A 24348-nucleotide genomic window follows, 5' to 3' on the forward strand; every position below is an offset into this window, starting at 1 on the left:
CCTACTGGTACTACTAAACTCCTGGTTACTGGCTTAATTAATTTTTTATTACTACTTTTCAGTTGCACACCCAAAGTGCCAGGGGTAATGATATTTCCCGCACGATTAGCTGCATCATTATACCATTATCCATTTTGCTGTCCCATTGCCGTTCTCTTCTTTAAAACAAGATTTTTTTTTCTCTCAGAAGGAACCAAAATGAACGGGACCACACGCGATCTAAACAAACAGAATCAACAAGTATTGTTGTTTTCATCTTGTATTTTTTTTACTCAATCTCATGCCATCCAAATTGCACTGGATGTATGCGCTTAAGCTATAATATATTTTTTTAACTGGTAAGCTTGTATTTTTCTTTTTTTATTATCAAGTACTAAAAGCTTTCTTTAAGGTAGCTACCTTGAAAACTCGAACCTAAAAATGCACGAGCTGAGCCTGAGCTCAAGCGGACTTGCATGACCAGCGCCCAATTTCCACAGCTTTCTCGTGACCTCAAACATGGAGATTGAACAAAGCCGGGCAAATCCGTGGCCCTCCTTCTGAATGAAATTGCTGCTGGCTGTTTTCATCAGATGTTCATCGGCTAGTCCATCCAGTCATGGGAAACCGGTGCATGGTGGTGGTGAGCAGCCATCGGAAGCGCGTGCGAACGAGGGATCGAGATCGAGCGCACCCCGCCGGGTCGTGCGCGCCCAAGCCAGCGCACGTGTGGCGGCGGCGGGGGGGGGGGGGGGGGGGGGGGGGGAGGGCGCGATCGGATGGGATCGCGAGATGCTCTGGTCGGGGCGGGGGCGGGGTGGCCGTCGGTTGCCTCGGGATTCGCGTCGCGTGGCCGGCGCGGGCGAGCCGGCGTCCTGGTCGGGTCCGGGTCCGTTGCGTGTGCCCGTCGCGCTCGGGCTCACGCGCTTGCCAGGTCGCCCGGCATGTGGCGCTCGCTTCGTTCCCTTTCTCAGCCCATCCATCCGTGCTGGTGGCTGGCGGCTCGATCGTGCAGCGGCGATCTTCCTTGGAAGGCCGGCAAGAGCAGCGAGCAGCAATGCCATCATGCGACGCGCACAAAAGTTTTCCTCGATGGTGGGGGGTGGGTCAGATGGGTTGCACCTTGCAGAAAAGCTTTGTTGGATTCTGGTGCAGCCGGTGCGTTCCTCCCTTCTCCTCCTCAACTTTTTTGATCGCGGACTAATGTTGTTTTCTAAAAATAAAATAGAAACGAGCAACATAAGATTATGCCATTCAGGATTCAAATTCGAGACCTCGATCCCTAATACTATATTAAGAGTTATTGGATCACATGTACCGACCAGTCCGGCCAATCCAACATAGTAAAACCAATGCAAGCTCGTAAAAAGAATGTTGGACGATTTACTTATGCTTCAGCAACATGATATTACCGACATAGTACCAAGTTAGCGGTTGGATTACTCACTCACAAAATCGACACCTGTCCTACGAAATAACTCTGCACGTGATTATTGTGCACCAAAAAGCAGAAGGTGAGATGACAAATCTGGTTAAATGTATTTTACATGGAAGAAAAAGGTTGATGTTTAATAGTCACTCGAAGTCACGGGCTCGCACAAGTACGCCCTGGAGAATAACGAGGCGCGCCGCGTGCACGGTGCGCATCATCCTCGTCAAATTTGAAAAAAAAGGAGAGCACCGATGATCACGAACGCAAACGGAGCAAGTTGCCGCCGCGTCCTCGCCCCGGTCTTAACTCCGACGTACATGCCGCTGCCGCCGCCGTTGCGACGCTGTCAAAATCTCCTCCAACCACCGCCCCGAACCCAGCCAGACACGGCGCCCATTTATGCTCGTCCCGAACGCATGGTTGGATGAGGATGGAAGAGGAAAAACTCTTCCTTTAAGAAGCAAACTAACCAGCAGCACGAATTCAAAGCCATTTCTCTGCCGTTGAGCTTGACCGATCAATCACCTCGTCGACAGCTCGGCCGGTCACTTTTTCCTCCAGCTATCGAAGCCTGAATTTCCTGTCGGTCTCCGATTGGATCCTCGCTTGTTGACAGGCTAGGGTGCGTCGCGGACGGAGAAAAGATTACCAAAAAGATCACAGTTCACAGAGAGAGAGAGTCAGAGACAGAGAGCAAGGAAGCCAAGCAAAGCAGCAGCCGTGGATTACATCTGTTGGAACCGGGCAGCAGCCAACAGCAGCGCGAGGAGGAAATCGCCGGCGATTAGTTCAGGCGTCGTTGAATGATTTTTTTTTTGAACGCAAGTCGTTGAATGATTTGGACTCGGGCCGACAGGCGTGTGAAGCCCCGGTCAAATCACTCGCTGTCGAGCTAGGCCATTACTTCATCCGGCTGCCCGCCGCCGATTGGTCGCGGCGGAATGAGCGCCGCAGCGGCTCCGGTCACCTCGACGGCCGGGGCGATGATGGGTTGGACTTGGTAGACCTGTGCTCGGTTCGGTGCCTGATGTTGCCCGGTCATTGCCAGATCACGCAGACTGGGTTAGGTGTGTGTGTGCGTGGCAAGAAGAATGGTTTTGTTTGTTGTTTTTTTTTTGGTCTGGATTAAGATATTGGGTGTGTGAATGTGAATGGAATTGGTGAGGGCGTCGTCTGCTGACTACTGGTCATGGATACACTTGATTAGGCCGGTGGTTGCAGGTTTGGAAAGGGATTAGGAATTTAAGACGGGTGGCATCATTGGTAGAGGGCTAGTGAGCAAGATCCTGCTCCCCCACCTTCCTGTCCCGTTCCTAGCTAGGCAGACAAGTTGCTTGCGGCCTGGCTGGTGAGCACCTAGCTAGATATCCATCATCTGTCCCCTGCCCTGCCAAGTGCCAAGGGGCCAGCATTAGGCCATGATTACGCTGCTAACACCGGGACAAATCACACCCGTCTGCAGCAGCAGCAGCAGCAGCAGCTCCATCTCTCTCCTTAACTCCTCTCGGCGGATCCTTGCCTTGTCTTCGCCAGAATCTTGCTGTCGGCACTCCAGAAGTCCCAGCAGAGAGACTGCTGATCGCTCGCCTGCTCGGCAGAGCATTTGGCCGGTACACCAACCGCTGGTGACGTGCGCCTTGTTAACTGGGCGAGCTAGGGCGTCGTCCGCCATTAAACCCAGCCGTGACCGTGAAAGATACACATGCTTCGCTGACGGCTGCTGCTACAGTCTGGTCCAGTTGTTATTAGATAAAGGTGATGGCATAAATGGGAGGAGTCTTAGAAGGCACAGGCACGCGAAGAAAAGGACTGAATAATATGCCTGGCCGGCCGCCTAGCGAGAGATGGGAGGGATGGAGCTACAGAAATCCAAGCGAGCTTGATGCACGTCCAGATCACCACGCACCAGTAGCCTGAATATCTGATCTGCTCCGGTGGTGTTGTGTTCCTCCTCCATCCACAGGATGTCATGGAGATTATTTTGTCCCTCCTCGTCTGTGACTGTTAAGAGTCTGTGAGCTCACACGGCAACAGTACCGTAGCTGACAGATGGCCGCTTTGTACCTGCCTAGAGCCTAGCTACTAGCTACTCGCCTGGCCAAGTGCCAACCTCCGTCCCGTCCCCTTGTAGTTCATGGGACACATCAGAAACGATACTGCGGGTCCCTTTGGTTGGGCGTTCTGTATCCGGTTCGCGTCCAGAACGCGAAAATCCGAACCAAACGGGTTCACGACGCGCAGCGATTTTGGTAAAGCAGCCGCGTTTCCCAGTTCACGGAGAGAATCACCCCGTACCCCGATTTCACTGCGTTTCGGACGAAATTACCCGCAATGCCATCGGTTATGTGCGTACCGGTTCGCGTTTTCTTTTCCCCGCCGGCCGCGCCGCCCCCGGTCGCGGCGCCCCCGCCCCCGCCTCGCCCCGGCCGCCCCGCCCCGCCCCGCCCCCGTCCGCGGTCGCGCCGCCCCTGCGCCGTCCCCGGCCGTCCGCGGCCGCCCCGCCCCGGCGCCGCCCCCGTCCGCGGCCGCCCCGCCCCGCCCCGCCCCCGTCCGCGGCCGCGCCGCCCCTGCGCCGCCCCCGGTCGTCCGCGGCCGCGCCGCCCCCGGCCGCCCCGCCTCTGGCCGACCCTCAAAACGAGTTCCCCTCGCGGACCTAGTGCTCCCCCACCACCCCTCGCCGCCGGCCGAGCCTCCCATCGCCGGAATTTGAAGCTCCTCCGGCGCGCAGCTGTGCTCAAGGACCACATTGCAAAGATCAAAATCTTTTCAGGGTTCTCGGTGCATAAAGTCAGGGACCTAGTTGTAATTAAAAACTATATAGAGTTGTATAGAACTGCAACCTGTAAATTCGTTTAAAATTCAAATCATAAAAATACAACGTAAAATGTATGGAGTCTCTCTACAAGCTTATTGGCTAGTTTTAAAATAAAATTTGTTCTAAAATAAATAATAGTTTTGCATATTGCTACTTAAGTACATATAAACATTAATACTCAACTCAGGGACATAATAGGGGCATAACAGACATTTGTATCTAGAATCCACAGTTGACAGCTGTTTCGCCAAACAGCTTTCAGGTTTCTCACAGCTGGCAGCTCACAGCTGATTTCCCACAGCTGGCAGCTGAAATCAGATTCTCAGAAATCCAAAGCTCAACCAAAAGGACCCTGCATCGATGGGGTAATCAAGGCCATGGAAAGGATCCTCTGCATACAATGTTTCCTTTCCTTTTTTTTTTGTTTTTTTGAGACCAAGTGTACAAGCGTACAACATTTCAAGATCTCCCCCCCCCCCAAAAAAAAAAAGATTCTCCAACCGAGGCTCCTCCTACTGCTTGAGCAGCGCATGTGTACACGTCACCGATCACATATGTGCCACACATGCGGGCTCCTTGCAGTTGGCGCGCGCAACTAAACCCGTGGACAGCAAGCCGCCAAGAGACGGCGCCACTGGCCATGTGCCGCCGCCCGCCGCCGAGCTGTCCTCGCGTGCGCCGAGCGTGGCGTCGCGCTCGGGCTCGCGGCGGCGCCCACCCACGGCCTGCCGGCGGCCGCTTTTGACCGCGCAAAAGCTAAAGGCGGAGGAGCACCGCCGCGACACGAGCCAAAGCCGGGCCGCGGGGTGGGGGCGCCCGGCCCGGTCGGTGTGGTCACGTCCGGGGGGTTAATGATCTGCTCGTACGCGTGCACGCGCGCGGACATGCCTGGGTAACTCTCGCCGGCACTGTTCGGTTACTGTTCGGTTACGTTTTTATGGCCGTAGGCCTAAGTAGTGCTGCTAGATAATGCTGTCTTCGATCCGGGATATGGAATGGTTTAGTTTTGTCCAGACTTTATCCACCCCGTTTATGGAGTGGTTTAGTTTACTTTGTCCTGACTTTTATTTACCCCGTTTATAGAAAAATAAATTGACATCTGATACAAATTCGCAGACAAATGCGCTGATCTGTGTTGAGTGGTGCGGCGCATATTTGTTGAGTTGCTTGATGTTGAGCTATTGTCTTCTCATTTGTTATACTGCTCAATCTGAGATTCTATCTTTCTTTTAATATAATCGGATGCTCTTCTGCCCGGTCTGTTTCAAAAAAAAAACCATGTTGCGCGTGGATGATTTTTTATGGAATGGCTAATATATCGCTGAAGATGATGGCTTTCCGACAAAATTGGCACACGTTAGAGAAATTTGGCTAGTATTGTGCTAGGCTGCTAGCATCTACGGGGTTGGACGAAGATGAGTTCATGTTTGAAACATTATGTATGGTTCGCGAGGATTTCACATTGACTCCTCCACTTCCGCAATATACTTGAATAAAAGAGGGAAAAAATGGTCGCGTTTCAAATGGGTCCAGCTAGCTGGACAGCAATTGTGCGGTTTGTCTTTTCGCAGAGGTGTCGACCGACGAGTGGCTCCGGCCATCGCTGCCCCCGACACCTTCAAACGCTTCCGGCCAGATCCGGGACGTCCGTTTCAGAACGAGTGGCTGGCTGGCTCGCTCTCTCGGCCTCCGTGTACAGTTCCATCCCCGGGGCCCACTATGATGCGTTCGGTCACAGCATATGTTAGCCGCTGTTGCAAGCAAGTACGCAAGCATGCCCAGCCCAAGCAACTCCCAGAGCGTCTCGTTCTACACGTTGCTGTCAGCTGTCTGATCTGATCGATGCGCGATGCGTCGTTTCCTTGTAATAGAAGCTGCACATGAACCCGTCAGGCGCAAAAAAAAGAAAAAGAAAAAAACTTGCAGTTACACACGGTCGTCGCGCTTGCACCAGTTCCTGCTGGCTGGTGCCGCTCCCACACCTGTGACCTGCTGTCGTCTGAGGCGAGAGCCCACATGATGGGTGCGTGACCCAACCGAACAGGGCGCGAGGCGACCCTGTCATCCTGGCACCACGCACACGGCCGGGGCCATGGATGGAGTGGTCGATGCGGACGGAGAGGGCATCGGGCAGCAGTGCCGGCAATGTCTGTTGGGTCACAGCGGCGGGAGCCTTTGGGCTCCCTGTTGTCGGAATGAATGTGCCAACGACCTCCGTTAGTTGCCGGGGCCGGGCGTTGCTCCATGGACCCTCCCTCCATCGATCTCTGTCGGTCACGTCGTCGCCGGGATCGATCGGCTCCGTGGTCTGCTCCGGCCTCCGGCGGATGTAGCTGCCCTCACCTAACCCAGTTTCGTATCGGAGTTTCTGTAATGGCGTCACGGCGATGATGATGATGCAGTTGAGAGACCGGAACAGTTCCCGATGCGTGCTTGTGATTGTGTCCCTGCCTCCAGAGAGAGAGAGAGAGAGAGAGAGAGATGCAGTACTGTACTGCTGCGTTTCTCACTCCAAGTAAGTAGTGCCTCTGTTCTATTTCTCGCACATGTGCAGAAGGGCATACCGCCAGGAATCCAGCAGACCTGGTACTCGTACGTACGTCTGCCTGCCACTGTTCAGTGTAATGCAGCTCGATCGCAGTAACTCACACCTGTATTTCCATACGGCCGTGCACGTCCGGTCGCGCACAAACAGGCACGAAACGCACACAATCATGGTATCCGATCGGTATCTTGCAACGCTAGGACGACACACGCTGCATCATTGCATGCGATGCAGGCTTTTGCCAAGTTGCGTCGATGCATCGTGATTCGGGCACGGGCAGGATACGAGCATTTACAGAAACGACCGGTACAGCTTTTCTAGTACCTCGTACTCACTCCTGCCAGCGTGCGATGACGAGCCGAGCTCACCATTTTTGCGTACGCCGCTTGGTAGCATTTCGACCGGGCCGTATAGGTACGCCCAGAACAAGCAGCAGGTGTATCCTGCCAATCTAGGACACAGCTACAGGTCCTAGCTAAGCTTCCTAGTAGCTGCTGCTGCTGCTCCACTCCACTTGCCTGCGTACAGTACCAGGTCACACGCTGCCATGCCCACTCCATCCACCGGGCAGCAGGCTTTACAAAATTGTTAAGGGCTCGGATCCCCAGAAGATCTTGCTGCTCGCCTGCTGGCTGGGTGCAGAGTTGCAGGAGGAATATTTTACCGCGCTCGGAATTCCAGGGTCTCCCAGCAAGTACCAGCAGCCAGGACGGGCAGAGATCGACGGTGTCCTCCACGTCAAGACAAGCAGGTAACTTTCTGGCTCGTCAAAAACAAGCTCACACATGTAAATGCGCAACGTCCTTTGAGCACAGTGTTTGTACCGCAACGAGAGGGAAAAACTTTACACGTACGCCGGAAGCATCGACCCGTGCCGTGCGTGCCCGGACGGTGCAGCTACGTACACGGCTGCTACGGCGCAGCGAGCCAGCGAGATCCGTGAGCGAGCGCATGCTATTAGCTGGAGCAAAGCAAGGAGCTGCCCGTTTAGTTTCCTCGTCTGTCCCTGCGAACGCATGTGGTGTGAGCTTCAAGTGGCCGGGGTACAGATACAGACGGGGTACTCCCGCTCTACGATCCTGCTGCTTCAACAGCGTGTGAATGAGTGACGGGTACGCGTCGCCGTGACAGGGCTGGCGGTACAGGCAAGAAGGAGCGGCCCAGTCCCGGGAAAAGGAACCTGCTGCCCTGTTCTGAATGCGTGAGACGTGCAGGTCTGCGCCAACCTCAAAATGTGCAGAGGCTTCAAAAATACACGTTGTTTGGCACACCGGCCAGACTCGCAAATTTTGCAGACTTTAATTTTACCGGGAAAAATTCACGTTGTTGTTGTTTTTTTTTTCTTTTGTTTTGCCTTCTTTTGGACACTGGCCGTCCTTGCCGGAAGAACAAAGATTCCAGCAGGGCGGCGTGGGCATCTGCTTCCCATCATCTACCAGCCTAGCCATGCGGTACGCGGCGTACACCACTACTGGTCGCTGGCAGTGGCAGGCTCTATGGCGATAGAGTATGGTGGCGCACGTGAGGGCGCGACGTGCCGTGACGACCACGCGCGTGGCCGTGGCCGTGGCCGCCTCCGGCGGCGGCGCGCGCTGCCCCGGCCGGCCACCTGCGGACGCCGTGCCGACCACTGCCTCCCGGCCTCCGCGGCCGGGCAATCCCAATCTCGCCTCGGGATCCGAACAGAATTACTGCGGCCAGGTCTTCCTGTCCCCGGAGCAAATTGTCACCGCCACGCAACCCACCGGAGCCGGACTACCAAAATCGGCTATCGGACAAGAAGCTCAGAAGAGTGCCAGTGCGGCAATGCCAACTAGTCCTAACAGATCTTCTGCTTTAACAGATGGAACAGGCACCGTCTCGTTCCTGTTCGTTTTTCTTTTGGAAAAGGACAGATGAGTGACAGACTTGTGATGTTCGAACGAATTAGTCTGGAATCATCTCATTGAAAGGACTGGTGATCTAGTCTTTTGCCATTGAACTGTCACTAGATTCAGAAGCCGGGGGTAACCAGCTGCAGCTTCATTTCGACAGAGAGAGCTGGCTGTGGCTGCAAGCCAGACGACAGAACGGTGGTCCAAAGGCATGGAAAGAACGACGATTGGTTAAGGGCGGGCAGGACCACATCGCACGCATAAGTCTCAATGTTTCTTTCTGTTTGTCGTGCATCCATCCTCACGCACCGATACTTCCCCTGTCTCTTGCAACTTGCAAATGATCTTCACGGCACGATCTTGATCGTCAGTACCCTGGTGATACGAGTGTCGAACACTCGTTTGGACATGGTGAAAAACTGAAAATCCCCTCCCTAGATGGAGCCTGGCCTACGTTTGTTGCGCCACATTGTTTGCTCGCCATGTTTACGGAGGAAGATCGATCTCAAGCCAAGCCTAGCTTGACTCTTTCTTGAACTGGGAGAAGTAAACCGGGTCTGACCAAACTGAAAAAACAAGCAGCAGCTTGACTGGGTGAAGTTAACCGTCCTTGTTTACAGTAAACCAACAGTATTCGTCGGGAAGTATGCGCGCGTCCATCATCATCGACAGTGAGAGTGAAACTCGAGGTTTTCTTATTCTTAAGATGAAAGCTCCCGGAATCTTCTGTAGCTAGGCCATGCTGCTGCTACTGGGTCGTTCTTGTGACGTGACACAGTCACACAGGCACTCCGTCACTCCCCCAGCAGAATCTGCTCAGGGCTGCTAGGTGTGTGGAACCCTGCAAAAATTCTTCAGTTCCAAACACAATTCAGATCTGCGATTTACTTCGCTTTTGTGAAGATAAAGATCTGGACAACTTGAAATATACTACTCGTACCATTGGCAACAAAAGGAGCTGGTAGAGCGATCGAAGACCATGGTTCACTGCTGGCTGGCTTTGTTTACCCGTTCTGGGATCAGGCTTGGTGATCCGAACGCCTGCCTCGCAGGTGGGGCTTGTTTACTACGATCCGCGTGTGCGCAGCATCGGTCGCGGGGTCGATGGACCATCGGGATCCGATCACTCTTTTATGTCGCCGTTAACGCCATGTCGCGGATCCATGTGTTCGTTGCTAGGGTTTGTACATTCTGGGGATCGGCGCACCACGGTGAGCTAGCTAGCAGGTCGAGTGGGCGTGAATCAAGGGTCAAGCGTGGCTTTTGACTCGAGCACGAGCCCGGCATCAGCGTAGGCAACTGCGAACGGTGTTGGCTCACTTGCTTCTACTGGCTTGGTCTCCAGCACGTCAGCAACTGCACAACAACAACACAAGCGGCGGCCCAACTAAATATGGCCCTTGCTGGAGCCCAATTCTAACTTGAAGATCCAAGGCCCGCAGGCGAGCGGCCCAACGAAACACGGCCCTTGTTGGAGCCCAATTCTAACAGCAAGATTTAGTAAGGCCCAATACCGCCGAGACCATCACCAAACTTCATGACCGTTTCGGGTGGAGGGCAGACGGAGAAAATCTTCGACCACGGAAAGTCAGGCAAATGGAGATGCACTTTCGGGGACTTTGCAGCCAAAAATACAACAGTACTGGGGATAGAGATGCAAATATGCAATTTCCGGGGACTTTGCAGCCAAGGCAAATAAAGATGCAATCTCTGGCATGAGTGCTCAAATGCCAGGAAACTGAACCTAACAAGGGGCACTTGTCTCCTCGCCATCGAGGACTACACTATATAATTATTAGTATTTTTGGTATATTGGTGGTTGTGTTCCAATATTAAGTACCTTCATGTGATGTTTCATACCATGTAGCATTTGGCAAACCCATGTTCCTATATTCAAGTAATGTCTTCAGCAACACTTTGACTGCATACTATACTATTATATGTGACGTTGTGCCTTTGTCTAATGAAATGCATTGTGATATCTGTGCTGAATTGTCTGGTACTCTTTTGCCAGACTAAGCACAGATGAGCAGAGAAGTTCAACCAAGAGCAAAATAGTGGAACACTTCCCAGTCATCGCATTCATCCAGTATAGCCCACAGCTACACGTCCAAATGTTAGAAAGTAGGAAAGCTAATCATTATTCTGAAGGACTTGCACATTTTCCCATGAACTATCCTACCTAAAAGAGTACAATGCTTTCCAAAACGCCCTCAAACACCCCAGGTAACAACCTCATTTGATCGCCATTATTGTCATGAGTAGAGATGCGATCCCGAGCTGCAGCCAACGCACCATCTTGAGGAACTTTGCGCCACATTCTCCACACCATGAACTGAGACATAGGGTACAATGGCAGATGATGCGATTCCCGTCTTGTCACGCTTAGTACTCTTCGCGTGATGTTCCTATATGCTTTCATCATCCTTGCTTGGACGCAACCTTCCCCTTGTTTAGTCTCATACTGCAATGCAGGATCTCAACATGTTGAGAATTCTTATGCTTGCAAGCAAGTTTCTGACCAATGGTCACCTTATCGCAAGACACTTCCACCATGCCATCATGAAACACCTTTCAGCAACAAATGTCCTCGGCATCCCCTGAAATGGAAGCATATTACAGAGTAAGAAAGAGTGCATAGTTCATCACATTAAGAATAAAGTCATGTCTCATATGTTAGGGTTAATATGCAAAATAATAATATGAATTCAGTAGGATTAGTAGAAGCTAGCAACCTAGATGATGACAGCAAAAAGGAAGAAGGCTTTTAAGCCTAAGCAGAACCAAACCTGCAGAATGATGGATGTTGGATGCATTGGAGATGGTCACACATGATCTTTCATTGAAAATCTAAACACAAGCACAAAAACGAAAAACAGGGATAAAAAATCTCTAACAGCACATGACGTTTCCATAATTATCGCCAATCACTGAATTCACAAGCTGATGGCACTAAAAACATGAAACAAACTGGAATTCTGAACTTAATCAATGACCGAGTTTCCAAAGAAAGAAACTATGCTAGGCTGGCAAACAAACAAATCCTAAAGCGGGTCAGTGACCAGGATAGGCCGTGTTGTCACACGTTTAGGTATATAAAATCTTTGTGCTGGGAGGTGATGCCTGACCTGATGTCAGAAGCAAAAACATATGTGCGATACGCGAATGAGAAACTGAATAGTTTATTGGTTACCATTGACATTTCAGATGCACGATACTAATGAGATATCCCCATCTTTCAAAGTGACCTCAGAAGGATTCAAATCTGCAGCCAAACTATAATCATATATGAGAAGATTCACATGAAAGGAGTACAAATTACAAATATGTTGTTATTAACAGTATTTCTGATACACAGATACTCCACTTTGTATTTTGCTAATTAATCACGAAAAGGCATTTGGATCCATTAAAAGAAGCAGGCCTTCTGATCTTATAGCATTGACAACGCTACTTTCAAATGATTATATGTCAGATCAAACAAGTTGTTTGGTGTTGGTCATGTTCATCATAGAAATACTTGCTCTTATTTTGGAATTAGATCAACAACAGCCTTGTTCAGATATCTTTTCTCAATTAAAGATGCCATAATGGAATAAATGATGGGGCGATCATTGGCGCATTTCCAGGACCCTCCTTCCAAACAATGTCACTAAAATACAGTTCAGGTTATTTCCAGCATATGATCTTTTAAACACATGCCAGCAAAATATTGTCAAAAGTTTGCTTCAAGAATATATCAAAAGAAATATTCAACTTCAGTTATCTCAGTGATGCAATAATTAACAGAAATTTTCCTCCCAGCCAAAAGGAAATGCTACCAAAGTGACCAGCAAATGAGGTCATTAGAAGGATAGCACATGCTCTCCTGCCATTATCATTATGACATATTGGTCAATGCTAATCATATAGGGACCATATCCTATTCCTTGCAAATCCATGTCTCTCCCGTATCCCAGAGTATCCAAACTACATGAAGTTGTTGCAGTATTAATATTGTCATTTGGGGAAACTAATCCACTAGATTGCCGAAAAGCATATGTCAGATTGTGCTATTGTTGTTGCAGTATTACCATTTTAGTAGTAAAATTATTGTAACAAAAGATACAGTGAAATGAAGCCAGTCTATCAAAGTTGCTGCAGGCCTCCATCCAATCAACTCAAGCTAATAGAAAAGGTCCCATCCTGCGGGAGTGCGGGTTCCCGTAGCGGGAGAGGTAGAAGGGGAGCAGGGCGTTTAGCACGCTCGACTCCACGGGGATCGTCGCCTGCAAGTCCATGTACAGCGGGCGGCCCGAGATGCGCACTCTGGATGGATTCCTCCTCCTCCGAGGCCACCGCGGCCGCTGCGGGAGCGGCAGCCGTGGAAAGGACGCGGGCGGCGGGGGCGCCGCGGCGGAGGAAGAGCGGGAGGAGGCGGAGGGAAAGGGCCATGGCGTGGGGTGGATTGGGTTGGGGAGGGAAGAGTGTTCAGGGGAGGCTTGGAATTTGGGGCCGCCGCCGCGCGGCACCTGTTTCCGGTGGAGGGGCGACGTGAGTGTAGCCGGAGCACGAGGGGGGGCAAAGTTGCAGCGACCATTTTCCAGAAAAGTCCCGAGTATTTCAGTTTACGTTCAAATACGATCCAAATCGGATCGCGATTCATAATCGCGATCCGATTTCGGACCTCTGTGAACCGTCGGATCAAATAAGTGCGGCTCCGAAACGGCGCGGCGCAAATAGGCCGCGGCTATTTTACACAAGACTCCTCATCTTTTACATATACTTTCAAACGGACCCCAAATCGGATCGCGATTATGGATCGCGATCCAATTTCCGGATCAATTTGAACCGTCCGATCGTTCATCCGCGGCTCTGGTCGCAGCCGAGCAGAAATCGCAGGTGCAGTTTTCCAAAAAGGACCCTGCACTGACGAGGACGGTTAAATGTGCGGTGGCACCACGACGGCGGCGGCTACCGCCGACGAGGCGAGGCAGCAGAGCAGGGAGGTGCTCGAACCTTCCAGGGCGCCATGCCCCAAGCCACCACGGCCTCCGCCGCAGCGGCGACGGCGAGGCTCCCCCGCGATGCCCTCCTCCGTATCGCGCCCCGCCGCTCCGCGGGCTCATCCGCCTCCGTCAAGTCCTCCCTCCTCGCCTCTCTCTTCCCTTCCGCTTCCCCGTCCCTGCCCCAGCGGGCGGGCAAGGAGGCAGCGGCCTGCTACTCTTCTGCGCCGCCGCAGTCGCGAGCTCCGCGGAGCCCCCCGCGCTGCACCCGGCGGCCCTCGCGAGGGCGGATGCCGGAGGTTGTGCCTCCTCCCAAGTCCCAAGGCCGTGGTGGAGGAGTCGTGCCATGAAGCTGACAACGACGAGATTGGGGCTGTGAAGCCGCCCAAGGAGCATGCTATGGTCACGGCGCACCAGTTCGGGTGGCTGGTGTTTCAGGTTTGTGCTATGTGGATACTACTTGAGCATTTCTGAAAATGTCTGCAAGTAGGATAGAATTTCTCACTCTGAATAAAATGCCATTGCTCTGAAAATATTTTGCCCTGGAAACTTGTGTGTCCAAAGCAGCAGAACTGTATTAGCAGGTGAAGAAGTAACATTGTGGCACTGGGACGTTCATCTCAGTATCTATTTTTGTGTTTCAGGTTTGTTACCCTAAGCTTGGGTGTTTGTGTTGGTTAGTACTCTGACGACATTGGATACCGGAAGTTAAGGTCTGACCACAGGTGGTAACGGATGTGATCCTGTTCACTGTTCAACTTGATTTTTATTATTTTTAACTTAAAATTGCATAAGATTATAGTTCGCTCTTTCTAGTTTAGATAATCTAAAGTTTTGAAGTCCTTTACCACCGCTGTTCATTGTTCAGTTTCTTAGTCTGGATTGTATATTAGTGCCAACTTTGTCTTAGTAGCATCTACTCAATTTTGGTTGCTATAAGTACAGTTCAACCCTCGGTCCTGTTGACGAACATTGTTCCATATAATTGGCCGGAACAGGGAATGGTTAGTTTCATACACAAAGCAAAGAATGTGACAGAATTTTTTGCACCGGAAAGTAAAGAAAGGATCTTTTACCTGAGGGTGTGAGTCTACGAAGAGGTAGATGTCAGAGTCGAGGTCGATGGCAATGGCATGGAGGAGAGCTGGCTGATGACAGCCATCTGAAGCCTTCGATCTCGTCGCCGAGGAAGACGATGCGCTCCAGGAGGACCATGAGGTCGCTGGTGCTGGACCCAACGCTGGCGTCATCCACTGAGTGGCACGACCGCCTGACGCCTACAGCACCATCCCATCATCCACCCAATTCTGATCTTACTGCGAGGACGACCACAACCCCAACCTGCGCAGCGCAACCCACCCGACCCGACTCTTTTATTTCATCCGTTCCTGTTCCTGTGATCCTGTCCTCGCGTCGCCAACGCTCGCGGAGCAAGGAGCCGGTTCCATCCCCCCCCCCCCGGTCTTCCTCCCTCGCATGGAGTCGGACGCGTCCAGCTCCCCGCGGCGGCGGAGCACGAGCTGCTACAGCGACAGCGGCGACTCCTCCTGCTCGGAGCCCTTCAGTGAGTGCGGCAGCGACGACCTCTCCTTCACGCCCGGCGCCGCGGCGGCGGGCATCCACCGCCTGCTGCTGTCCTGCGCGTCGGAGGCGTCGGAGGACGCCATCTCGTCTCTGGTGGCCGAGCTGGAGTCCCCCTCGCCGTCGCTGGACTCGCTCCGGCGCGCGGCCATGGAGCTCCGGCTGCTGGCCAAGCACAACCCGGACAACCGCGTCCGCATCGCCGCGGTGGGGGGCGTGCGGCCGCTCGTCCGGCTGCTGTCGCACGCGGACCCGCTGCTGCAGGAGCACGGCGTCACGGCGCTGCTCAACCTCTCCATCTGCGACGGGAACAAGGCGGCCATCGCGGCGGCGGGCGCGGTGCGGCCGCTGGTGCACGCGCTCAAGTCCGCCGCGTCGCCCGCCGCGCGGGAGAACGCCGCGTGCGCGCTGCTCCGGCTGGCCCAGCTCGACGGCGCCACCGCGGCCGCCGTCGGCCGCGCGGGCGCCGTCCCGCTGCTGGTCTCCCTCCTCGAGGCCGGCGGCGCGCGCGGGAAGAAGGACGCCGCCACCGCGCTCTACGCGCTCTGCGGCGGGGCGCGCGAGAACCGGCAGCGCGCCGTCGAGGCCGGCGCCGTGCGGCCCCTGCTCGACCTCATGGCCGACCCGGAGTCCGGCATGGTGGACAAGGCCGCCTACGTGCTCCACTCCCTCGTGGGCTCCGGCGAGGGCCGCGCCGCCGCCGTCGAGGAGGGCGGCATCCCCGTCCTGGTCGAGATGGTGGAGGCGGGCACCTCGCGGCAGAAGGAGATCGCCACGCTCTCCCTCCTGCAGATCTGCGACGACAACGCCGCCTACCGCACCATGGTCGCCCGCGAGGGCGCCATCCCGCCCCTCGTCGCCCTCTCCCAGTCATCCTCCGCCCGCCCCAAGCTCCGGGCCAAGGTACCCGCCACATTCCCGCATCAACAAAATAAAAACCCCTCAAATCATCTCGCCCATTTGAGCTCAGTCCAATACTGCGGTCCGCAAACTAATCCGTTTTCCAATTTCATCAGGCGGAGTCGCTGATCGAGATGCTGCGGCAGCCGCGGAGCCCGAGCCTCCGCGCGAGGCCGGCGGCGGCGGTCGTTGCGGCGGAGTGACGTCTTCCCCTTCGCAACCGGGCGATCCCATTCCCACCTCGGCCGTTCGTTCGTGCCAACTTCCTTCCTCCACTTCTTCGACGGGACGAGCCGGCGCGCGTGTAAGTAGCAGGCAGCGTGTTTGCGTCCGCGATCGAGTGTGCAGTTTCCTCAAGCGAGATGTCGCCGAAGAACAGTCTAGCTCTAGCCTCCCTCCCTGTAACTTCCTTTCCTTTCTGCTCCATTTCCAGTTTCCACTTCCCAGTCTGGTTGCTTCCTCGCCGCCGGCCGCGGCGAGGCGAAGCTAAGCAAGGGTGTGTGCCGCGAAGCTGCAGAAAGGAGCTTCGTGCTCGCGCGTCTCCTTCCCGTGTGGGTCGGATTGTGCTAGCCTCAGCGTGTGACGTGCGCGCGCGTGCTGCGTCAGGAACGAATCCAAAAGTTGGTTTCCGATCCTGTGGTGGATGCGAGAAGGAAACGCCTCTGGTGTGCCTGTCTCGTCTGGTCTCTGGTTGGTCGGGGAACCTGCGATGGCGACTGGATCCCCGTCTCCCTGACGTCTCCACGCGTGGCTCCCCGGCGACGGCGAGCGGCGGTTGCGCCGGCCCTCGGCCGGCCGGGGTCCCAGGCCTCGTTCCGTGGCACGAACGGCGGCCGGTCGGTTCGTGCGTTGGCCGTGACTCGGTAAACCGGCATCCTTTCCTTGCCGGTTCAATCGATGGCGATATGGCCGGGCTATGCGAGTGCCATCTCTGTCACCTACCTCGCCGTCCTCTTCGGCGCCACTGGAGAGCCGGCTGCTTCCTGCCTTTTTGAGGCAAAAATACAAAACCATACACCCCCACGTGGGGCTTAAAAAAATCTGGATCAAGCACTGCCGGCCCTCTCACGCTCCACCTCCTGAAGTGCTTCCTTCGAGCTCCTCCGTTCATACCGGATTCCAGGAAGATGCACAGTATTGAGCCGGGCCTAGTCCCAATCTATGCGAGTTTGCCGAGTTCTGTGGCAGCGCCGCAGCCGCACCGGCCGGAAAGCATGTTCGATGGTTTCGGTGCGTTGCGCCTTACAACAACTGCAAGAGGAGCACCGGCGGACCAGTGGTGCTGCGATAAGCGGATCGGATACGCATGCAATCGGATTTGGATAATATTTTTTTATTATATTTTAACTCGAATACGGATACGAATTTGGATATTCTCAAATGCGAATGCAAAATGGATGCCTCGGATTCGGATACGAATTAGGATATTTACTCGATATATAGGATAATATTTAACTATTCTTTATTGATAGTTTTATAATATTAAATCATTATACATGCACAAATTAAAGTATGAATCAAAAATAGTTTATTTATCAACAAATATTTTAATAAATAAATATATAAAAAATAAAATTAGAAATAAAAATATATTTTCAATAAATATATAAATATTTTTAGTTAATATATAATAAAAAATATAAAAATGATTTCACCTATAAATAGATAAAACAAGAATATTTACGCATAAACTTACTTTTTTATAATTTTATTATAAAAAATAATAATATTGGTTATGAAAAATAAATATAATTTTTTTAAATAGTTTTACGGATAGTGTCGAATACGGATGTTGAATTGGATAGAGAAAAATAATAAAAATCGAATTTATATGTATCTATTTTACTATCATATTAAATTTAAATTCGAATAAAGATATGGATATGGAATATCGGATATTTTAAATATGCGGACCGACATTCCCATTGCTGCTCCTCGTCCTCGTCGCGGAGCTGCTGCCGCTGCACATTGCTGCCATGCAAAAAGGAAGAGCCAATCATGCGGCGCCACTTACGCCTCCTCTTTTCGTCATCGTGGGTTCGTTGGATGCTGGAGATGCAGGAGAGATTCTTCCTGCCTGCTTGCTGCTTGCGTGCCCTCTGTCGCAGTTTATGCGCTTCCTTTTTGTTTTGTTTTGAGCTACTACCTGGCGGCCCGGGCAATGCTGCCGAACCTTTCCTTTTTCAGGCGCGGCGTGGGCCTGGCGTTTCGTGTGGGCATGGATGGACCTGCGCGTGATGGGAAGCGCGGGTGCAGGGCGAGCGAGCAGGCGGCCATGGCTCGTGGGCGCGGCGGGAGGTTGACGACGGGGACAGACAGCGGCGAGCTAGGCGGGCGGGGGCGCGAGATGGATGGCGGGCGGATGGTCACCGATGGGTAGGTGGCGCTCGAGCGAGCTAGGGCTGTGGTGTCCGGCCACGTGGCGACCCGGCCCGGCCCGGCTGCCAGCCCCCACGCTGGCTGGATGTGGATGCGCCACGTGCACGCGCCCCAGCGGGCGTGCCCGAGCAGTGGGGGCAGCAGCGGCAGGCCCCAGGTGTGGGAAGCGGGCGCCGCGCGCGGCAGCTTGCAGAGAGCCGGCGCTGCAGCTGCTAGCCGGTCGCCAGTCGCCACAGCGTGAGCGATCGATGCAGCAGCACATCTTTTTTTTCAAAAAAAAACGGTGTGCTGTATATTTCACTTTTTTTTTATTAATCTGTTCATCTGTTGACATGGTTGTCCAAAACAAAGAGCGGAGGAACTTCAACTAGGCAGGGAAGGTTGAGTTTGGAATTTGGAATTTTGTATTAGAGTCTTATGGGCAGAAGTATCAGGCGTTTCTACGCCTCAGGGCTATTTCAAGTTCCAAGCAGACCACTTCCTCTTTCGTGTCTCGCGTTGAGCTTTGAATTCTTGTATCTGCATGACATTGTCCGCGTGATCGCGATAATACACAGGCATCACTAGCGCTACATTATTGGCAACTTGCATGTTGATGCTGGCCGTCCCTTATCTTGATCTCTTTTTTTTCTCCTTTTTCTCTCTTTTTGGTGCTCAATGATACAAGCACTTCATAATAAGGTACATAAAAAGTTCACGCTATTGCTAAGTCACATGGAGTATTTATTTTCTCAAAATAAATTGAGATGCGATGCCATGATGCACGAATTTCGTAACGGCGTATTCCCATGTGCAATAATTTACTCCGATCAAGTAATGCTGGATCCGACGTTCAGAGAAAAGAAATGTTGGGTCGGTGAGGTCCGGAGCATGCATACAGCTACCGGAACAGTAGGGTTTTAATTTCAGTACATGGCTCAGAACGGTACTCGGAAACGACAACTGCTCCCGCACTGTTCAGAATTCAGTAACCAGATCGTGCAGTGTCTCAAAGCTTTGGCCAACGTCGAAGAGGCAGGCTACAGGCGTATTTGGCTGCCTGCCTCGGACGACCGCGCCACGCCACATATCTCGCGCCGCAGGTGTAGCGGCCGAATCGGCCGCCGCACCTTAAGCGCGGTATGGCCCTGTCGACAGGCAAACATACAGACCTTACGTTTTTTTAAAGCTTCTGGCATGTCCCGGCAGCTCAGAATAATTTCTTCACCACCAACAGGTTGCTGTTCAGTTCATTTGTTTGTTTATCTTGCTCAGGTGTTACATTTGCTGTTAATGCAAGAACACACTTGTTTTGTGATTAAAAAGAGATCAAAAATCCAGGAAGATTCCTGGCGCTTCATTTTCTTGCTCCTGTCCGTGGTTTCTGAGCTGTCACTGGCGTGCGTGCCCCTCCGCAGACCTACAGGTTTAGCTGTCCGGTCAGTGTAAGAAACTAGGGATGGCAATTTTACCCGCGGGTACGGGTACGCGTCGGGTACCCGACCCGTCGGGTACGGGTTCGGGCACGAAAATCTACCCGCGGGCAGTACCCGTACCCGACCCGAGTTCAATTCGGGTCGGGCGCGGGTATCACTTCTTACCCGCGGGTAACCGTCAGGTACCCGAATAGTACTGTGCATATTTTTTTTTGGCCCATAAAGCCAACAGCCCAGTGGACCACTGCCTCAGACAGCCCATACATTATAAGTCTCTTGTGTGAATTGTGGGCTGATGGGCAGCCATAAATTTCAATTGTATATATGCAGAATTTTTTTTGAAAGTATATACATGGCACATGCATAATTGTTGTATAAACTGCTATATAAACTGCTGTTTGTGTCATACCCGACGGGTACCCGATACCCGACCCGATACCCGTCGGGTACGGGTACGGGTAGGATTTTGTACCCGCGGGTACGATTCGGGTCGGGTACAGCCTGCTGTCGCGGGTACGCTCGCGGGCGGGTATTTGCTTTACCCGACCCGAACCCGACCCGTTGCCAACCCTATAAGAAACTAGAGAGAGAGAGAGAGAGAGATCTGGACACAATTGGTTAATCATACGGAACGCACATCATTTGGGCCTTGCCCGCCACACGGCCCCGTTAATTAAACGACTGATGCCATGGCATGTCTCTGGTATAATGCCGCGCGGATGTCCTGCAGGTTCTTGGTGAAAAAAACAATTAGAAGTAAAGTCCCTAGCTTTCAGACGGAGGAGCTGTTGCAAAGAGAGACGGAGAATGCAGGCCTGGGGCTGTTTGGTTGGTGTTATCCTTGGCCTGCCAAGCAAAAATGTTGCTAGAGCTAAACCAAAGCACGGCTAAAATTTGGCTACGATGAGATGCTTGGATTGTGGCCATGCTACAATTCGTACTAGTAGCTATGACACGTGGGTCCCGCATACTAACAATTTGGTATCACTTAAACACAATCACCATGGATCTTGATTTATAGATTAACTTTGCCCTGGCCAGCAACAGCAACGGCCATGATCCAACCACGCACGCAGAGAACTGTTGGCGTTTTGGACGCAAACAAACCGGCTGCGTCGGACAAGCCCCTGCAGTGGTTGGGGTGACAGGGAGATCTCAGACTTTTTGTTTCCGCTTATTTTCGATTTTGAAAGCTTGATTTTAAAAAAATTAAAAGTCGGATGACTCCCAGAATCGAGAATCCATAATCAGCTGGGAATCTCGATTCTCGATTATGAGAGTCATCCGATTTTTAAATTTTCTAAAATCGAATCTTCAAAATAAAAAAATAAGCGGAAACAAACGGTACCTCGTGTGTGAGGTTGGCCCGTATCGTGTGTGAGGTTGGCCCGTACAGTTGGTGGCAGTACTTGCTGTTGCGAGGATCGATTGTTCAATAGTTTGGACAAGTAAAGCTTTGTTTTTGTCGGCGTCGGACCGTACGCTTGGACAAGAGTTTTTTTTCTAGGAAAATATGCCAATCAAGGATTAGACTGCGACAGATAAAGTGATCCAAATAATGTAAAGAAACAACACGAGATAACGTGTGATCCCGGGTAAACTATACTTTTTTCGACAAGAAAACTCCAGACCGATAATAAGAAAAAAAACATCCAAGAGAAAAGAAATGTTTTGCATCTTTCTGTGTGAACAGAAACGGGCCGTTCAGTTTCATTTCAGGTGATGGCATTCTTGGCACCAGACCAAAGTATGGTTCCAAATTCCAAAGCTAACCACCCACACCTAAAGAGACGCGCACGTAGAAGAAAGAACATGTAGTACCACGCTATCCCTAGAGAAAGAAACACAGAACCAAAACGCTTGACCACCGCACAAAGAAGCACAGCATAAAAAATTAAAAGAAAGGAAACGGAACATATCTAAAAACTTGAAAAAAGGAAACAGAACATATTTGCATCGATCATTCTCGGTGCTATTCAATCCCCAACACGCGGCGCCGTATGGCCGTATGGGATTTCCGGGCAGGGGCGATGAACAGCGTGCAGTGTGGGATGCGGGCGATGACGATGAGTCGTCGATGACGCACTCGAGTTCTTAGCGAAGCAGCGTCGCTGCTTCTTCTCTCCCTATCCCTCTCTGTTGCAGGTGGTGCCTGGTGGAGAGAGCTCGCGCACTGGCTCTGCAACTCTGCGTCCTGATGCGTGAACCACGTGGTTGGACCGCAGCCACGGAGAGCGGGCATGGCCGCCTCACTCGCCGGTCGTCTCAGTCCCCGGAATCATCATCTTTTCAGGATTCCAAAAACCCTGCAGACTCCGAACCAGCTGCTCCTGCTATCGGATACTGTGTTACGAGTAAAGGCTACTGTAGTTGCGACCATTCTTCCAAGCCATCGCTATCGGGGGTCGGGGAAACAAAAAAGAAAGTACTCATCTCCATGCTAGACTAAGACGGCCGCAGATCGTAGTGTGATCGCATCGGACAGCAACCCTAGCTAGCTCTCCTGCTTCTATTCCTCCCCCGGATAATTCCAATAATGGCTGCCGACGAGGCAAGGCAGGACGTCGCGGAGCTTAACCATGGCGGGTAGCGTGACGATTTCGCGGAGAACTTTGACCGGATCTGGCTTCGGTGCAGGGAGGGAGCGATGGCGTCTGAGTCTGATGAAGCAACTGACGCGTCTCGTAGGAACATCCGGACGACTGGCGGTGTAAGCGTCAGGCATCGCCGAGCGATGGCATCTCCCTCGCTTCCGAGCGCGACGTGCTCGCTCGCGCCCATGTCCTCCATGCCTTGTCCATCTCGCGTCGCGATGACAGGGTGCGCGTTGAGGGGGAACGGCCAGCGGGCAGGTGGCAGGTCCGCCGTCCAATTGCTGGGCTATCCGGAGGTCGTGACGAGCGAGAGGGCCGAGCGCTGTGTCAGAGACGGGCGTTGGCTGCGCTGGCCCGCTGATGGCTGTCCAGAAGCCCAGTAGCCCACTTGGGTTTCTTTTTTATTACAGCCCACTTGGGCTTACGGCCTTCGGAGTATCCTTTTTGTTATGTGGGCTGCTGCCACGAATCATTTTGTCTCACCGAGGGGCCTTCGGCCGAGCAGGAGTTTTTTTTTGAAAAAGGAATAAAAAAATTAAATTCGAAAAGGGTGCCGATTGGCAAAATTTCGGAAAATGGGGACCTCCCGCCCGATCCAACGGGCGGGAGGTCTCAAAATTATTTTCAGACCCCTCCCGAGGGCCTCTTCATGAATAAAAAACTTTTCTTATTTGCGAAGAGACCCCTGAGACATCCCGCTCGCCCAACGGGCGGGAGGTGCCCTCGCTTATTTTTTTTAATTTTTGTTAGAATTTATGTTTTACAAACTATTTAAAATTTATATTTTTCAAATACAAAATTTATTCATCATACTCTTTTGTATACATAAATTAAATTTTAAATTTAGTTCAATTTTACGAAGAAGATTACGGTATCTAAAACTCGTATGAATATAGTTAAGCGATAACGTTTTACAAGGTAGAATCCAAATATTACGATAGTACGATATATCAAGCTATTAAAAATAAATTATGTGTATTTGTAACCCAGGCTGCACTGCTTCTTCGTCATGGACCTTTCTAAATCGCCATAGGTTCGTACGTGGGTCCCGCTCGATCACGCGTGGAATTTTTTAGAATTAATTAGCAGAGGAAATATAGATAAAGTAATCGGAAAGCAGCCTGGGTTAGCGGGACGCACAGGCTATTCCAGTACGGACCCACGTGTCATTAAGTATACCGCACTCCACAGCCCAGTGATTACTCGTTGGAGATCGGGCCAATTCCCCCGTTCCCGCGGCCTCTCAGCGGACCACGTGGCTGGCGCCTAACTTATATATAGAACCTCCCGCCCGCCCAACGAGCAGGATGCCCCTCCGTAGTCTACAGGCCCCGGACCTCCCGCCCGTTGGGCGGGCGGGATGCCCCCGTGCCCGCGTCAGGGGCCTCTTCGTGAATAAGAAAAGTTTCTTATTCGCGAAGAGGCCTCGGGAGGGATCTGGAAATAATTTTGGCACCTCCTGCCTGTTGGATGGGCGGGAGGTGCCCGGCACCACGGTTCCCGCCAGTTCATCGGGCGGGAGGTTGCCATTTTTCGAAATTTTGCCAATCAGCACTCCTTTTTCGAATTTAATTTTTTTTATCCCTTTTTCGAAAAAAACTCGGCCGAGCAGTGCGCGTGGGCTAACTTGTTGGGCCTGGTCTGTCAAATAGACCTTTATAAAAAAACGTTATACGAATATGTTTTCCATATTTTTTTATTCGGAAATTTATGCAATTAAAAATCCTAAAAATCCTGTTCAATCTTGAATATCCTTGGCAACAATCAGGCTGCGACGCACGCGCGAGTCGGAACTCGCCGCGCTAATGATGGGTGAAGGATTGGCGCCTCTTCTCCGGGTTTCCCTCCC

General features: G+C 52.2%; 1 protein-coding gene and 1 long non-coding RNA gene across 2 annotated transcripts; one reads left to right on the top strand and one right to left on the bottom strand.

Annotated features, from left to right (window-relative positions):
- Nucleotides 1-10700: 10700 nt before the first annotated feature.
- On the bottom strand, nt 10701-13318 carry LOC112890701. The gene is made up of 4 exons (XR_003228326.1): nt 11839-13318; nt 11435-11495; nt 11178-11245; nt 10701-11109 (listed from the first exon to the last, which is right to left on the bottom strand). It is a non-coding gene; the product is annotated as an uncharacterized LOC112890701 (long non-coding RNA).
- A 281-nt stretch (nt 13319-13599) lies between these two features.
- LOC112890700 (U-box domain-containing protein 4-like) lies at nt 13600-16768 on the top strand. Its single transcript, XM_025957551.1, has 3 exons — nt 13600-14068; nt 14275-16114; nt 16228-16768. Exons 2-3 carry the CDS (start codon nt 15107-15109, stop codon nt 16312-16314), a joined length of 1095 nt encoding a protein of 364 aa, XP_025813336.1. The 5' UTR covers nt 13600-14068; nt 14275-15106; the 3' UTR covers nt 16315-16768.
- The last annotated feature ends 7580 nt before the right edge of the window (nt 16769-24348 follow it).

This window comes from Panicum hallii, chromosome 4 (assembly GCF_002211085.1).
Source record: "Panicum hallii strain FIL2 chromosome 4, PHallii_v3.1, whole genome shotgun sequence".
Taxonomy (NCBI): domain Eukaryota; kingdom Viridiplantae; phylum Streptophyta; class Magnoliopsida; order Poales; family Poaceae; genus Panicum; species Panicum hallii.

What these genes read in the sequence shown, in the direction of transcription:
- LOC112890700 (XM_025957551.1), top strand. Translation starts at nt 15,107, where the DNA reads ATGGAGTCGGACGCGTCCAGCTCCCCGCGGCGGCGGAGCACGAGCTGC. An exon ending in GCCCCAAGCTCCGGGCCAAG is followed by an intron (nt 16,115 to 16,227) that starts GTACCCGCCACA and finishes CAATTTCATCAG; the next exon opens with GCGGAGTCGCTGATCGAGAT.